Genomic DNA, 17,845 nt, shown 5'->3' on the forward strand with positions numbered 1-17,845 from the left:
AACTTGACTTTGTTTCAGGAGAAAATACTTGAAACTTGGTGACTTCTAGGTGCTGTTACCTGCAGTGAGGATGTGCTGAATGTTCTGCTCAAGCACAGCAGCTCTGACTCTGGCTCAGGTACTGCCTTGGCTTGGCAAGGGCTTTATCTCAGCACTGGTGAACAGATGAACAGACTGCTCTCAAAACTCAGCAAAGCTACACCATCCTCCTGGAGGGAAATAAAGGCAAATTTGGTAAAGATTTGATAAAATTCATCAACTTAGGTGATAAATATTGTCCCTTAAAGGCTTCAAGTTAGCCAGGCTTACAGCAACTCCCTGAAAAGGTTTGGACAGGTCAGGGTTTTGTGTTTCTGGTCTGCATTTTTGCAGTGAGGTGTCTCATGCTGTAACAGCTGGCTGCTTTGTTTAATCTGTAAAAGAAGATCCTTCAGATGTTGGGGGCTTTTTTTCCTGTTTAGCTCTTTTTTCAGTGAATGAGTGTGAATGCTCTGTGGTGTCAGTTCCATCAGAGACACCCCCTCATGGCAACCTTTAAATATTGTGTGTACAGTGCAGTTAAATCCAGTATTTCTGTATCACTTCTCTCACAGCAATTTTAAGCAAGAACTATTCTACTAGCAAGATAAACTAATTAGAGTTGCACTTTTGTCAGACAGGCTATATCAGTAATGAACTTCATTAATATCAGCTTGGTTTTATGTAATTGTTCTCAGTTCAAGCCCTCATCCCTCTGTGCTGGCACCTCCCCAGTGTTTGGCTGCTGAGACCTGGATTTCCTGCTGGCCCTGCACTGTTTATAGCTGCAAGATGCTACAGGAGTGCAGGGCCTGCTGGCAGCTCCTGCTCTCCTGGAAGCAGAAATTACAGCCTGAAGTAAGGTCAAAGCTGACTGGTGAAATATTTAATCATTCTTTAGTTCTGGTTCTGTCAGGGTGAAGATGGAGTAACCAGGCTGCACCTGTGAGTGTGGGCTGTCCATAGCTCCTTCCCAGGGTTCACCTCTTGCAGAAGCTGAGCATGCACAGCTTTAGAAGATTGTTTTGTGTTTCAAATTCCTTTTTTCCAGTACATTTGTGGGATAGGAAGAGTATTTTCTATGCCTTTGTATTTTATCAAGCCAGCAACACCAACCCTGTGAATACAACTGAAGCAGGAGTGGAAGAAGTCTTCCCTTGCTTGATGTATTTAAATTCCCAGTTACTTATGTCAGGTTTATTGCAGGAATTCTCTAACTTGGCATTTCACAGGAAACCTGAACCTCTGATGTTCTTTCAAAGATCTTCTTGTGCTTTGTGAGCTTTCCAATCCATGATTTCTGGCTAATGGTGTCAGACTGGCTTAGCAGCAACAGCCCCAGCACAGATGCAGAGGAGCCTCAGCATCCAACTGTTCCACCAGGAAAACTTCACTAAAGCACTCTGACTTCATCCCAGCTTCCTCTGGTAGAGCCCAACATCACCCCAGCCTTGCCAGGAAGGTAAAAAGCAGTTCAGAAATTTTATTGGTCATCATAAAAGTGCTGTGGAGATCCCAGACCCCAGCAGCTCCACTCCTGACAAGTCAAAATGACACAACAGATATTTTAGAGGAATAAAACAGCCTCACACCCAAAGACTGATCATCTTAGCCAGGAAGGACTGCAGTGACATTTACCCAAGTCAAAAGAAGTGGCTCTGGCTGTACTGGAAGGAAGCCATCTGAAGTCTGGATCTCAGTCTGTCTGCCTCCAGTTCTTGAAAAAAGGTGTCATCATCATTGTGCATGATTGCTGCTTGCAGTTGCTGTATTTCCTTCTCCATCTTTGATCTCACCTCGCTTTTTGATTTTTGTAGCATCTAAAGAAAATACTGACATTAGCCACAGCAGGTAGAAAGAAAAGGCAATTGGAAAAAATTAAGAGTACTTACTTGTGCTTGTGCCTTCTCTCTGGCTTGGATTTGTTGGAATTCTTGAGATAGAGCTTCTGCTAGCATGGAAAACTAAACACAACCCATGTGTGAGTTGAACTAATTAAAGAAAGACTTCTAAGTGGAAAAATATGATCTGCCTGGTCCAGATGAAGCTTTACCTGATCTCTGTAGTAGTTCTCCAGGGACTCCAGCTCAGCCTGGTGCTCCCTCCATTGCTCATCACGCTTCTCCCGAGCATAAACTCTCAGCTCCCTCAGCCTTTGCTTCTGGATTTCTAAGCCTTCTTCAAATAAGTTTTTAAATATCTGCCAGCAATTAAAAAAAGCAAACCTGAAACTTTCCCAGGAACCTGTAAGTACATTTACATTTCTCAGCTGCTTTAGCTCCTGATGGAATGGTGTTTACATGAGGATTGCCCATGAAAAAGCACAATTATGTACCTAGAAATGGTGGTGCAGATACAGCTGAGCTGGATTTGTATTACTCATTCAGCTGAAATTTTGATAGATAAAATAATTTTTCATGTCAGTTTAGTCAGATGACCCAAATGTGCAAGCCAGGGCCTTTGAACATGCACTGTGATTTACAACCCACCCTGTACTCTGCAGCCTGACTTCAGGACCTTCATCCAGGTTTCCAGCAGCAGGAAATCCAGCCTGGACTCAGGCTTTCCATTCCTCCACAAGAACTCTTACCAGCTGCAGCTCACAGCTGCAGGCAAACAGTTCTCAAATCCTTACCAGGGGTTTATGCAGTAAACTTCTGATCTTTTATTTTGAAAGGTGACAACTGTGTATCTGTCCTTGCAGAGTTGTAATAACTCTTTGCTTTCCCTCACTCTGATGTCCAGCCCTAATTAGATCATATCAGTCCCAAAGTCCACTTTGTTTTACAAACACAACCAAATAACAAGGCTGCCTGTTTGATCAGTTCCCTTAACTGAAGATTTAGATTGTTTTCTTTGGATGGTGACTGTAGGAACAACTTCTTAATCCTACTGTTTCTGAAAACTCATTTCCCCAATTTCTCATGTTACCAGCCCTGTTTTTCCACACTGATACTTCACCCTTTCTCTGCTCTTAGCCCCATAAATCATCCTTTCTTGTTTCACAGTGGTTTGCCCTGCACTGGATCCACATTTCCAGAGCAGGAACCATTTCTGTGACCTTGACTGCTCAGCCACTTCATCCTGGCTCTGTGCTTTGGTGAAGCATTGAACGACCCGACCTCAACCTCAGCGCTGGGGTCCTGACAGGGCAGAATTCCACCCTGCAGGGCAGGGATCTCGTGCTCACCCTCTCCTCGCGTGTCCTGGCCCGCAGCAGCTTGGCCCGGAGCTGCACCCGGTAATCCTCGTAGTATTTCCTGGCCCGCGCCGCCTGCTGCCGCCTCTCGGTCACCTTGTTCTGAGCCCACCTCTGCCGCTGGATGCGCTGCTTCATTTCTTGCTAGAGGGAAAGCAGCAGCTGTCAGAGCACCCACAGATATACCCTGCAGGCAAAGCTTTGTTCATCAGTGCTAATTAGGGTCCTTCACTAAGGACCCGCTCCACAGCCCAGCTTTGCAGTTAAGGTAAAGCCTTAGTCAGCACTGAGTAGTGAAGTCGTGTCACTGTCACAGGAGCTGCAACACGACCTCAAGTTTCTCCTCCTTGCACTTTTTTACCTCTTAGAGCAACACCGCAGTGTAATAATAATAATTTTCCATTCCCATGACCCCAGGAGCTGCACAACAAACAGATTATGTGGCATTTTGAGACCGCAGCTACTCAAAAAGCATAAAGTTGTCACAAGACAAAAAGCCATTTTCATGATGAGGGAATATGCATTTTAGCTCCATGTGAAATGTCTGCATTATGTAACAAATAGTCTTCAGAGAACATACCAGTCTCTTGCTGTGATCTTGATCTCTCTTGATAATTGCAGCAAGCAGCTCATGTTTCTTCAAGGCTTGTTCAACCTGGAGGTTTAAAAAAAGCTCATTACTTGCATCGTGCTGCAGGACAAGCTGTCCTATGGAGCAGATTTAAATATTGCCCTCTGCTATGTTTTGGGGTTTGGGTTGTTACCTTGTATAAGTTAATCAACTTTTGCATCTCATAACTCACTTTTAAACTAAAAGACCGTTCAGAACTAGCAGTGAAAACTACAAAATGCTTTTAAAGCAGCAATAGCAACCCTAGGCAGTACTCAAGAAACCATTATCAGAGAAGGACCACAAGATTCAAGTGGCTGATGAAAAGTGTGTAAATCTGTACATCCCTATTTAACCAAGCTCCCAGAACATCCTCCCACACTGCTGTGGGTGTGCAGGAGCCCTGTCAGGCCATCTCTGCTGCATTCAGCAGGTAAGAATGACAACACTCACTTCATTCTGCAGTTTTGGTCTAGGTCTGGCAGAGGGTGCCTTGAGGTGCTCAGTCTGTGCAAGCTGCTGGTGCCACATTTTATCCAGAGTACGGGAGGAAATGTGCAGGTGGGGAAACTCCTCCAGGAGCTGCAGGAGGAGGTCATTGTCTCTTATTGTCACTGTAAGATAAAGAAAGAGGTAAGCAATAAATTCCTGGAGAATACATTTAGTTGTAAATTCATCCAGACAGTGTCAGCATAAGTCAAGAAATATTTTACATTGAACACTGTATAAAACCACCATGCTGCTGTTACCATGTCAAGCTAAACCCAGCAGGACTTCTCATCCTGCCAGTACAGCAGCAGAGAAAGCAATCCCAGTCTTTTGTTGTTTTCTCTGAAGAATTGATTTTATAGCTCAGATGCCATTTCCCTACCCCTACCACATCCAGCTAAGACAGGTATCCCCCTTCTTTCTTCATGTGTTGTGACCATCACTAATCAGTGATTGCTTTCTCTCTCTCTCTGGTTGCAGCAACTTAAAATAAAGCCAGCACAGCCGTGGCAATGACAGATCCAGGTCAAGTAAACAGGTGCAAAATAAACTGGTTTGCAACCACCTCATTCCCATCCATTACATCTTTGATCTTTCTGGCAGGAAAAGATGATGGGGAGATGAAACAAAAGGGTATTTACCAAAGGCCTTCAAAAACTGGAATAAAAATAACCAGTGTAGCTGAGCAACATTCAGGTACGTAGGAGATTATCTGGTGATCTTATCCATAGGCATGCACAGTGCTGGTAACCAAAACTGGGCCTGGGATTTGCAGCTTGGCTTTCCTGGAGCATCACCTGCTCAGCAGAACCAGGGCAGCATTAACACCACACAGGCAGGGTCCTGACAGATCCTGCTCAGTGACCTGAACATGGCTCAGCTCCAGCCACAGGCCCAATTTAAAATCTGATACATGCTCAGAAAAATAACAAAAGGAGAGCTCAGACTGCAGTGGAATAAGCACAGGAGTAGCAGCAATGGAAAAAAGCCCTGAACATAATCCAAGGGATTTTAAGGAAGTAGTAAATGGGTCACAATTTGATTGTGCACTGATGGTTTACATTTATGTAAAGCATTATCTCCCCTAACAAAAATCCAGACATACAGAGGTCAGAAGAAGGGAAAATGCTACAGCTGACTGGTATATGTTGGACTGGTGCCTTTATTCCTGGAGTTCAACACATGCTTTCAAAAGATGCCAGTTTTCCACCAAGTACAGTTTTGCAGTTCTTACTTGGAGCTGCTTGCTTTGGCTTCCTGATCCCTCGTTTTGGAATCCGCTGGCTGTGTTTGGGATACTGAGGTGTGGTTTTTCTAGAATAAACTTTCACTGGCTGAGACACTTTTGGAGGTTCTTGAAAGACATTTTCTTTGTGCTCTTGTTCCTTAGGAGCAGATGTAAAACAGATGGAGAACAGGTATGAGAAGGGAAACACTGACAGAACACAGTTTGGCCATCAGAACTTAAACATCTTTCAGACATTAGAATGAGAACTTGGACATCTTGCATTGGATTCTCCAGAAGGCCAGAATTTACAAAATACAGGTCAGGGTTCAAATAAAGGTTAAATCTCATCATTGCATAACCTCAGCTCTTCTGCAGCACTTAACATTGGTAAGTGACTACTTCAGTTGTACAGTGTTCTAACTGTGACACTGGAAGTCAAGGAGGTCTTGTTCCCTAAAGTGTCTGGACAGACCATCTAGACAAATTTAAAAAGAAAAAAATCAACCAAACAAAACACAACCAGCAATCCCAACAGTGCATCACTTACCATTTCCTTGGCAGCTTCTCTGAGCTTGGAAATTCTTTGCCTCTCCCTCGCTTCAAAAATTCTCAGCTCATTTTCATAAGCTTTACTGACCAGCTAAAAACAAAAATAAAAGGACTTGTCAGAGGAAATACTCACTCCATACAGCCACCTTGTTAACTTGGTTGCTGCATGGGTCAAAGTAGCTTCTTCCACTTTAGACTCTTTTTAACAAAATTTGGGGTTTAAGTCTCTTCCTCAGCAGGCTACAGATAAACAGCATATGATTGCTAGAGGAGACCAGATGCTCCCATTACATAAAAGTTCTGGTTTTGTGGGTTTATTATAACTGTTGGTAAGAACTACCACAAGGTCCAGTCCAAAAATAAAAATTACCTTTGCTTTTCTTGTTCTTTCATCCCTTTCCTCCTGCAGGTGGCTGAGGATTGTCTTTATCTGGCCTGTCCCTCTGCCCCTCTGTTTTTGTTCCTGGTGCTGAGACAAGGGAGAGGCTGGAGAGAGGGATCTTGGCCTGCCTGGGTACCTTGGACATGGTGTGTCTGTAGGGAAGAGCATTCACTGAGTATCAAATTGAGATAAAAAACCCAGTGAAGTGTATTGTGAGACTCTCATTTCAGAACCATGTCCTGTGAGCTTGTATTCTGTCTCTCCCCCCACCTGCTATACATGTTTTTACTGCAGCTGTGTTTCACTTGTATTTTTTACCATGTTTTTTTAAGTGTTAAACATAAACTTGTTGCAATTTTGTTACTGCAGCTCAGGTTTGGATCAAAGAAATGAACTAGCAATAGAAATAAAATAGAAAGGAGCTAGCAATACAAAACTCAGTAACTAACTGTAATTCAGTGTAGCAGCTTTCTTTTGTATTTGTTTCCATCCCAATAGTGGCACAAGGATTGTCACCTCTCCCAGCTGTCCTTCGGCCATAGTCCATGGCACTGTCACTGTGGTGGGACAGGCTGTCCTCATCTGGCAGCTCCCCTCCTCTTGTGTGCTCACCCAAAGCTCTCTTCAGCATCTAAGGGACAGAGGGTTTTTGTTCAATAGACAGTTCTAGAGTTGAATGAACTAAAGGCAGGTGTTAGTTGCAGATTTCCTTTTCATCCACATTGCACTGATATTCAGAATTCTCTCCACTGGCATTACCAAAGCTGCATTGCTCAGCTGAACAAAGAGGAGACTGCACTTACCAAATCCAGTTCCTTCAGCCTGCGAGACAGATTTTCTGATGCTTCATGGAACTCCTGCTCCTTGGTCACCTTCTCCTTGGTTGTTCTGTGGGAAAGTGAATCTTCAACTGAATCTGGGGTGGAATTTTCATATTTGCTAAAGCAGAAAGCAGACAGATTTAATTTTTCTTCTAAAAACTTGACAATGAGCATTAGCTCACACAATTCCAGCTCACTTTTTGCCTAAGCATGTTTTTATAGGATTAAGTAAAGCAGAATGTGTAAATGCCTATAACATATTTAACAAAATGAGTATATGTCAGGAGAAACAGGAAATCTTTCTGTGAGAATTATTCTTTCACTGTCACACAGCCAAGGAAAGAGAGATCTCATTTGAAAAGGGAGGAGGGGGCTGGCTGGCCATGGAAATCAAAGTTCCAAAGTGGTTCAGTACCAAAAATCTGAATTTACCTTGTTGTTCTAGGCCAGTGCTGAGATTCGGGTCTTGGGGTTTGTGTTACTTGTTCAGTCACTTGTGAGAGCTTTTCCTCAGAAGAGGCAGATATAGAAGACTCAGATACAAGAGGCACCTAGGAAAATGAGTAAAGGAAGGTTTTATAGATCCTGTGAGTAGAGATGCTGTAATAAAATCATCCCAAACCCTGTGAGTATAGATATATAAAAATATTTCTATTTCCAGGCTCCTGACTGCAGACAGTGTGCATTAGAGAATGAATGTTTAAAGAAATGGACTAGCAAAATATGGAAGATCAGTTCACAGCTAAACCATGGAAGCAGAACAGGGTTAGGTTAAGGTAATGAGTATCTCCACGTTGCACCTCATCAGCCTGGGACTGGTGCCAGGCAGTGGAAATAAACTGAATTTCCCTCAGTACAGACTGAGCTGCAGTTCAGCTCCTGTTCCTGTGCCATTCAGCTGCACTGGTTCAGTTCTGCCTGGTAACCTCTCCATTCCAACTGGAGGAATTGGGGCTTGGCATGGACATCCTGGGAAATGCACCAATGGAAAATGAGTTTCAGAGACAATGTAGAAGTAAAAGCTGTTTAAACTATTGGAACAAGCAAAGTCTGTGAGTACCTCTTGTGGTTGCAGAAGGCAAAATTGTGTTTCCAGAGAAAGAAACTTCCTTTACAGACACATTTCTATGGGCACAGATTGGTAAGTGCTGATCAGTTTGTGGGTTTTGCATTATTCAGTTTTTGAAAAGTAAAGGACAATGCAAGAAAATATAAGAAGATAATATAATAAGCAGTTAATGGATCTTTAAAAATTAGTAAATCTAAGTTTTAATGGCAAAAACCCCAAAAATTCTTACTAATTTAGAATGCTGATACACTTCAGAGAAAGGACATGACTGTACTCCTGTGCTTTGTACATTTTTGATTAAAAAAGCAAGATAACCAGTAACTGGTTGGTTGTGATAAATAGAACTCTGTGGGTGCTGGCTCTGTACATTCTGGAGCAAACAGCTCCAGGAAGAACTGACATGACTCACAGACTGCACATAATCCCAGTCTAACAACACTGCATCACTGATTGCATATTATTGAAATAAGTCCAGAAGTGCCACAAGATAACAGACAAATTAAGCAGAAATCAAAAACTACTGATTGAAATTCCAAAAATTAAGATGTAACATGTACCTTTGTCACATTGTCCTTGGCATCACCTCCCAGCATTTCTCCCACTGCAGAAGCAGATGACAGGTAAGTGTGAGTTAATGGCACTGTGCCTGTTAATGTGGGCAACAAGGAAAAAAAGATGTGAGCCAGGGCCTGTGGATCCAAATTATTCAGAGAATAGAATGACAAAGCAACTGTGGTTACCCAGTTGTGACATTCATTTTGGTAATTTCTCCCGTCTTCAATGTTCAGTGTCATGGGAATGCTATGGAAACTAAAAAAGGTAAGCAGTGTTTCCAAGGCAACAGAGAAAATGAGTACTGAAAAAAATAGCTTCTAAACCTTTTTTACAATAGCAGTTAATGGCTTTTTTTTAGAATTGAAACTGCCTTGTTTGGTCCATGTTTCTCTGCTCAGAATAAGCTCAGCCATGGGACTTATCTGCTGGAAGAGGTTTCTGTGGTACAGACCCATCTTAAGGGGATTAACTAAGAAAGGAGTTGAATTGGGGACATGGATTACGTTTTTCCAGTAGAGGGAACAGATTAGAAGTAACCTATTTTTGTTTCTCTGTAAAGCAGAGATAGAAATATGAACTTGTGGCTGAATTTAAAAAAATGCACTAGCAGATTCAAAACAATGTTTTTTGTGGTGCCAGTAAAAATAAATGCAACATTATAACACTTAAGAGTTACCCTAGAGGATGCAAAATTTTCTCTCACCAGGGATTTTTCTGGATAGAGGAAGACCATCAGAAACATCAGGAAATTTTTGGGTAAGTGACTTTTCAATCTGAAATAAAAAGCAAGATGTGTTCTATAAATTCACAGGAGAGTGCTGACAGGAAGCTCATACATCAGGTCTGTCTGCAAATGGAAATCAATGCTGATTTTATAGATAGATAAAAATCACTATAATTATTTTGTTTACTGTACTGTAAACTCTGGCACTGACTGTGAAGATGTGTATGTATATATATATAAATTTTTATATATATATATGTGTATATTTATAAAATAAACACATCCCTCAAACTAAATTCCTCTCTGGACACTTAGTGAAGAATGAATCTACAATCCAGAATTCCTGGAACTGAAATAAACTCTGACACATTCAAAAGTGTTCTTCAGGGAGCATCTACTCCCATTCTGCAAGTAAACTAGGAGGTTTTCAAATGAAAGCAGTATTGGTTACTAAAAGAAAATGAAATAATCAAAGGGAAGGTTTTTCCTTACAGCAGGAATGTTCAGTGCCTCTCTGCAAGGCAGGGCTGCTGCTCTGTGTGAGCTGTGGGGATCTCTCCAGGCTGGATCTGAGGGCTGGAACGGGGGCAGCAGAGGAATTGCCTGCTGGATGGGCTCCCCCAGTTTGGTAGCACTGACACCCAAACTCCCCTGCTGAGGTTCAGGAACAGCCTCCATCCCTCCTGAAGAGGCAAACACAGACAACTGCAGTGTTATCTGGGAAAGCAGAGCAGTTTTGTGCATTGTACATAACAAAGAGAAGAGTCTGCATAGCAAATGTGAGCTGCCACCTTTGTTGGGTTGCACAGGACAGTGCTGTAACATTTTTCAGCCTTGAGAAAATGATTTTAAATGTGAAGATCTTCCACAAAGACTTTTTAGTGTTTTGAACCACAAAAGAAAAGAATACAAACCACAATACAAATTAAAAACAGCCCAGCTGAAGCCAAATCCTAGCTAAGCAGAAATACCCCAGATAATGGAAGTTTGCCCACTCTGAGAAACTAAAATATTGCTTTTCTGAAAGAATTTATTTTAAAACATGACTAAAGTGTTTCCATTCATGACTAAAGCTCTTCTTCACACTACCCTAGTTCCCTACACCCCTAAATCAGAATCAGGTGGATGAGCTGTCAGAAGAATCAATACTCACCATCTTCCCTTTCATTTTCAGTCCCCCTTTCACTTTCTGAGAACTGTCTGGGCAATGCTATAAGAGCCTCTGTGCTTTCAGATTCTTCTACCTCCGTGTCCTTTCCTGCTAGACAGAGCACAGGCATTGAAATTCTAGAAATGGATGCTTAAAAAATTAAATTAAGATCTATAAAGCACCTTGCTATGAACTGTTGAGAGGGACAATTTTAATGTCTGCTCATTGCTTGGTGTCAGCAATCCATACTAAGCTCAGAATAGGTCTGTTAAATTCTTATTTGTAACTCCAGTCAATGAAATGTTCACAATTCATAATATTTCTTCATGCCTCTACTTGAGGAGATGAATCATCAATAAGAACAGGAAGAATTGGAATATTCTTCTAAAAAATATGAAATACGAATGAGCTCCATTTAAGTCATTTGTACACTACTCCTTTTAGAGCCACCCATGAAGTTTTGAAGGGGCACACACTCCTGAGAAATCTTCTTTAAGAATGAACTTAATAATTTTTACAGTCTTAAATAATACATGTTACACTGCAACAAATGAAACAAAGTCTTCAGAATTCTCCTATTCTATTGAACAAGATAAAATGCCTTTGTAGAACTGAATTAGAACTCAAACAACAAACCTTTATCCAAATAAAACAGTGCAAGAGTCAGGAAAAATAATGCCTGGAATATTTACTTCCAGAAATTTTAACTTCAGCAAGATGTATTTGCTTATTGTGGGTTGTCTGGGGGTTTTTAAACAAGGATTTAAAACAGTATTTAAATCCTTTTTAACAAGGATTTAAAACTGAAAGAAGTAACTTTTTAAAAGGAAACAAAAAAGAAAAAACACAAAAAAACTCTAGGAGTCTAACTAGAGAAAAGTCTGAAAATTTTTTCTCACCCAAACTCACCTTCCCCTCTCTTGGAAAATGAATAAGCAGTATCTCCAAGTTTAATTAATTCACTGGTAGATCCTGAGCCATCTGTATCACAAGTTAGAATAAAATATTCTGACTGGGACCTAGGGGGGAACACAAAGCCATCAAATATTTCCTCTCTCAGCCTCTGCCCGTGCAGCCCACGAGATGGAGCTGCCGAGAGCCGCGCAGGAACGGCCCTGCTGCCACACAGCGAACCAGAGCAGGAGTCACATAAATTCAGCTTAAAACCAGAGCAGGAGTCACATAAATTCAGCTTAAAACCAGAGCAGGAGTAACATAAACTGAGCTGAAAACCAGGGCAGGAGCCACAACCACCACAAACTGAACTCAGCTGAACAAATCAATCTTCCCTTAAGTAAACTTAAGGGAAACAAAAGCAGCAACTCCTCAAGGGCAAAAGAAGCCCCAGATGTAATTTTAGCCCAATCAGAGGAGTCACCTCACATTCCTTTTGGCATATGCAATCAGTAGGTGTCTATACTATTAAAAAACCTACTAATTTGTCTATAGATACACAGTCAATCACTGTGTTTAAGCAGATATTCAGAATTGTTCTTACCTTTCAGCTGATGAGAGTAGTGTGTGTTCTGTAAGTTGATCAGCAGTGCTTTCCAGCTGCTCTTGAGGTGCAATTTGAATTTCATCACTGGACAGCACATTTATCTCAGCTGCTCATAAACAAGAGGTAATTATTTTCAGGAAAGCTACTTCTACCAATAAACTAACAGGTAGTACTTCCAATATAATCAGAACAGTTTATGTGTAATATCAACACTGTAGTGTTTTATCTAAAATGATGACATGTGATGTTCCACATGAACGGGGGGGGAAGTGAGGCAACTTCTATGGTAAATTTTGAAAAATTATACTATTACCATATATCCCCTTGCTGAAAATATTAATAAACCTTTCTTCTTCCTCAAAAGAATTAAACTGTGCACTTATAGCTAGAAAATTTGAGCCACTAACCCCCAGTGGGTAACAAGACTGGCAGTTTGAGGGAAGGGCAGAGCAGCAGAGGCACTGAACATTCCCCCTGTCCCCTTTGCTCTGTCCACTCTGGAGCAGGTCAGGAGGAATTCAAGCACCAAATGCTCTCTCCCCTTGTCACAGGGTGCAACAGCCAGTGGTGACAGCTGTAACCAGCTCTGAGACAGACCAGCACTGCCTGCAGTAAGATGCCTCTGCAGGGCTGAGCAGATTCTCCTCCCATTTTCCTCAAAACAACCCCTGCTATGGACCTGTCCCAGGACCCTCTTCCTGGAAAGGCTGCTGACCCCTTCTCTCCTGGTAAGTAAAAGGGATATTTGCTCATTCTTCCAATTAAAGCCAACATTCACCTCCTTGAATCCTAAATCATCTACTTATAGGTTGAAAAGCAACTAATAAAAGATGAATTGTCTAGAGTAGGTTTCTCAGAAAGATTATGTAAGTTTGGGGGGAAATTATCTATTTTATTATTGTTTATGAAAATGAGGAATGCAAATATTCAGCTTCATCCCTGAAATTTTCCTCCCCTGAGGTCAGTTTTGTCTTTCTCTTCTCTCCATTGTCAAGGTTATAAGTAACCAAAAAACCCAAATAAATCTTTGCTACATTGGAAACACTTTGGGTTTACATCTCACCTCCAGTCTGAGAAGATGTTTCACTGACTTCTCTAAGATACTCCAGCAAACCATCAAATATTTCAAGGAGGTTTTTGATAGATTCCCTGTCTCCTTTCACAATGTTCTCACCTTAAGAGAAGGTAATGACACATATTAATAATTAGTACTTCACAGAAGAAATATTCTCAAAAGTAGGAATTTTCTGTAGAAGAGTGCTTGGAAATTCTTGTAAAGGTGTCAGCTCAGAAGACACCTTAAGGTCACTTATTTATGACTATGTAGGTAAGCCTAAAGTATATTTTAAGTGTTCTAAATTTGCATCTTTTCAGTTCTAATAAGTTTATTGATGCAGTAACTGCTGACACACTCACAAAATAAATATTCTGAGATATTTTCAGGGACAATTGGTATTTAATATCTTTCTTATACATAAAAATAGCACATGACAGCAGTCTATGGAGTAGCAGCAGGATTTTGCAAACACCAGCCACTGTATACAGGCACCAAGTCAGATAATTCTTATCAAGCAGTTTTCATTCTTTGCTGTGTGAGACCATACACAGGAATACTCAGGGAAAGCCATAATCTATGTTCAGATAAAAAACACAGTTCAACTCTTTACTCCCCAACTCTTAAAAATATATGAACAAGTTTGAAACTCCAGGGTCATGTCTTAAAATCCAGTATCCAAGTGTACATTATGATGCACAGTGTCCAAGCCTGAGCCAGTAGCAGATTTCAGGTAACACTGTGGCAGTCAGATGAAGCATGGCTGGATATTAAAGTTAACATTTCTTACTCTTATTTATTCTCTGCTTGCTGTTTCAGTGTATAACCTGATGTCCAAGGCAGTGGGTCAATGTTCTGGTGACATCCATACCATAAGAAGAGATGCCATGCAAGTCTGAGAGCAAGCTGTGTAACACCTGGTTCCTAAAGTGTTTAAATCAAACCACACAAATATTCAACTGCATTTGTCTCATTAAACCAAGTACTTACCTGTGATGTGAGATAAGCTGACCTGCAAATAATCCAATGCCAGGGAATCTATTACTGCTTGTACATTATGTGCATCATCCTCTTGGCTTCTGGGAGTAGCAATGAAATCTATTTAATATAAAGAATAGATTTTAGACTATTTAAATGGATAGCTTGTTGCAAGTACCTTAACAATGAAACTGCTTTAATTTCTGCTTACAAGCAGAAATACAAGTATTTTTCAGTACCTTGTGTGCTTGATGAAAAGCCCAAGTGTCATATATGGTCCTAAAAACCTTTTATAAATATTGAGCACAAACTTGTAATACCCCTTGGAAGATGTGAGGTTTTATCAGGATTAAATTCAAGCACAGATTACTCAAGCATTTCTCCTCCTCCACTCCCAGCACACACACCTAGTTCAGACCATCAAACTGGAATTGCAGTTTGTGTTAGGGCTTCTTCTTTCCCTGTCACACACTGATTGCACTGCAATGTACTCTGCTGAATTGGGAACAGCATTATTTTTAGTTCTGTGCTTACATTTAACAAGACTTCTACCTTCAATAGGTGCCAGTTACCTCAGTGCTCTTAAAACCTTCTGCAATCAGTAGTCTGACACTTCCTACACATAACAGTTTATAAACAAAGCAAATGCATAATTGTACAGACTTTGCTTAGTGGTTGTCACTGGAGCCCAGTGGAGCTGGGTTAAAGCAGGGTTAAATCACAGCTCAGCTTTACAGACTCTAAGTATGAAGCATTTTATGAGAGCAGACTTCAGTGTTAACACTGCTGTAAGATAAAATAAGCCAGTTCACACCCTTCAAAAGTACTATGCCCACAGACAGCTTTCAAGGCCTCATTTACAGTAGTTTTGTTGTGGCTATCCTCATAGCTGCCATTCATAGCAGTCCAAAGTTAAAATAAAATTGGCCAACACCACTTAAATCTTCTTAAAGAATTACAATCTTCTATTTTTGTCTTTGGAAGGATGCAAATACTTTAAATCCCTACATCTGTAGGAAGTACTACAAGTTTCAATTTTATTTAACTACACAGAGACAAAAATAAAAACCAGATTTAGCAGTTATCATTCCTACCTGGTACTTTTTCTCCTAAGATTGACTCATAAAGACGAACAAACAGGTCAGCCCCACATTCTGAGAGATGCTTTATGTGCTGGTTTATGTGACAGGTCCTACAAAGATCATTGGCAACATCAACCCAATCTGTTCAGAAGAAAAACATAAATGTCAGAACTGAAAAACACAGAAATAATGATGTGGTTATTTACAGTGAAAGGTAACCACTGTGTCTATAACTCCACCAGAGGTGGTCAAACACAGCAGGCTGACCCATCCATCCAAAATATTAAACATTGTTCAAGTGCAATCATAGCCCAACTGGACTTGGGAGGTGAAAAGCACCTAAGTACCACAGGCTGGGCAGGTTAATTTTTTTGGCTAGGCAGGTTATTTTTTTTTTTCTATGTAATGAAAAACAAATTTGAATCTGGGCACATAGCCAGGAACTCTAAACCTTCAAGACTCTAAGAAGCCAAGCTTTGGTACACTATTTATCAATGATCAGAAATGACAGGTTCTTTTTTGGAAAATATGAACTTCTCTGACAAACCCAGGTTCTCTAATAGTCTCAGGCAATGTCATCAGTGCCAATGTAAATACTCCTCATGAAAAGTAAATTATACTGTAATTAATTATTAAGGATTAGCAGAATACAGAGGTGGTCCCACCAAGTGCTCTGTTGAGCACAATGAGATTGTGATTGTCCTCAAGCTTTGAGACTTGAGATCCATGTGCTTTGAAGGACACGTATTTTAACAAGCATTAAGAACTTTAATTTATGGGAGATGGCATAAGTCCCCTTTGGAAACAAAAAGCACAGAATTACTAAACAGAAACTAATTTGTAGAGTTTTCAGCCTTCTGTACACAGGAGTGTTACTTTTTCATCCCTCTGCTCCTCTTTCAGTTCCAGGTATCACTTTAAGTTTCAGATGCATGAAAGGTTAAAGCAGCATCTCCTACATTTCAGGCTGATGTCTTGGAACACTTGATTGCTGTTTATCTGCAGCTTTATTAAGTTAAAAGTGTCACGAGGAAAGGAACAAAGACAAAAGAGGGGAAGGAAGAGGTTACCACAAAGAGCTTAAAAAGCCGTAACACAAAAAAACGACAGCTTTATAAATGAATAAACATGAGCTGTATGGATGAGCTTTATAAATTAATAAATAACGAGCTGAATAAAACTGTGCCAGCGATGCGAGCAGCGGGGAGGGGTGATGAGCGAGAAGGAAGCTCTCCGGCTCTGCGGGCGCCGGGCCGGCCGCTGCTCCGGAACCCCGGGAGCGGGCTGGGCCCCACCTCAGCACGGCCCCTCAGGGCTGGGCCCCACCTCAGCACGGCCCCTCAGGGCTGGGCCCCACCTCAGCACGGCCCCTCAGGGCTGGGCCCCACCTCAGCACGGCCCCTCAGGGCTGGGCCCCACCTCAGCACGGCCCCTCAGGGCTGGGCCCCACCTCAGCACGGCCCCTCAGGGCCGAGCCCCGCGAGCCGCGCTCGGAGCCCCCCGGGCCCGGCCCTACCTGCGCCCTCAGCGCTGCCCATGGCGGCACCAACGCTCGGGCCGCCCCCGCCATTTAAACGGCGGCCTGCGCGCCCATTGGGCAGGCGCTGCAGGAAGGGGCGGGGCCGCGCGCGCAGCGGTGTCCGGTGCTGTCGGTCATGGCCGGTGTTACGGGAGCGGAGCGGGGCGGGGCCGATCCCCCCTGTAAGGGGATTGGGAACGGGCCCGTGTTTGGGCTGGGAGCGGGGAGCAGAGAAAGAGCCCGTGCCGCAAAGCCGAGCCGCAGACCCGGTCATGTGGCATTCCCCGCCGCTCCCCGGTCACGTGGCGGGTGGCCCCGGTGCGGCCCCGCCGTTCCCCGCCCGAGCGCTCCGGTTCCGCCCGGCCGGTGCCGCCACCGGCGCAGGGCCCCGCGGGCCGAGACTCCCGGGCAGCACAGGCCAGAACCGGGGCGTTCCGGCCGCCGAGCGCGGCTGGCAGCGTAAAATGGCGGCGGGGGAGGGGGGGTTTGTCCGTGAGGCTCCGCCTTGGTCACCTGAACGGGAGGCGGGGGTGGCGCTGCCTCGGTAACGCGGGTGGGGACAGCGCCGGCCTGGGGCGGGGGAAAATTCTAGTGCTTGACCTTGCAGGTTGACCCGGGACGTTTGCTGGCCGGTACGTCCATTACCTGGGGTTGGTGTTCATTGCCGCGATACAGGTTTGACAGGCAATCCGAAGGCATTTCTGCATGAAATGAGAGCTAAAACCTTTATTAAAAATAAGATCTATAAATGAAAGTCACTGTATTAGCTGCTGGCATGCAATTTATTGGACAGGTTGGATGGTGAAAGTCTGTTATTTCCTTTCTGAGCAACAGAATTCCATGCTCCTTAGAAATTCTGGGTTTTCCATGCTGAAAGCAAAAATGGTGCCCTTTGTCATGAAACTCCTTGAGCTCAA

General features: G+C 42.6%; 1 protein-coding gene and 1 long non-coding RNA gene across 4 annotated transcripts; one reads left to right on the top strand and one right to left on the bottom strand.

Annotated features, from left to right (window-relative positions):
* Positions 1-215: 215 nt before the first annotated feature.
* Positions 216-17,295, bottom strand: CEP95 (centrosomal protein 95). 3 transcript variants are annotated; one of them, XM_059485589.1, is made up of 23 exons: positions 16,926-17,295; positions 15,422-15,550; positions 14,340-14,447; positions 13,359-13,469; positions 12,293-12,401; positions 11,704-11,813; positions 10,798-10,902; positions 10,137-10,327; positions 9,624-9,693; positions 8,923-9,011; positions 7,729-7,847; positions 7,279-7,414; positions 6,992-7,106; positions 6,464-6,627; positions 6,092-6,184; positions 5,551-5,701; positions 4,281-4,441; positions 3,798-3,872; positions 3,209-3,361; positions 2,072-2,218; positions 1,911-1,982; positions 1,657-1,838; positions 216-1,555 (listed from the first exon to the last, which is right to left on the bottom strand). In XM_059485589.1, the coding sequence occupies exons 1-22, from the start codon at positions 17,200-17,202 to the stop codon at positions 1,662-1,664; spliced, it is 2,862 nt and encodes a 953-aa protein (XP_059341572.1). In that variant the 5' UTR covers positions 17,203-17,295; the 3' UTR covers positions 216-1,555; positions 1,657-1,661. The 3 variants fall into 3 exon arrangements, with proteins under 3 accessions (XP_059341572.1, XP_059341574.1, XP_059341573.1); XM_059485591.1 differs by having other exon boundaries at positions 216-1,838; positions 7,279-7,363; positions 8,923-8,966; XM_059485590.1 differs by having other exon boundaries at positions 216-1,838; positions 7,279-7,363.
* Positions 9,648-14,478, top strand: LOC132081725 (uncharacterized). The gene is made up of 3 exons (XR_009419730.1): positions 9,648-9,676; positions 12,847-13,023; positions 14,169-14,478. It is a non-coding gene; the product is annotated as an uncharacterized LOC132081725 (long non-coding RNA).
* Positions 17,296-17,845: the final 550 nt, after the last annotated feature.

The sequence above is a fragment of the Ammospiza nelsoni genome, chromosome 19, assembly GCF_027579445.1.
Source record: "Ammospiza nelsoni isolate bAmmNel1 chromosome 19, bAmmNel1.pri, whole genome shotgun sequence".
NCBI lineage: Eukaryota > Metazoa > Chordata > Aves > Passeriformes > Passerellidae > Ammospiza > Ammospiza nelsoni.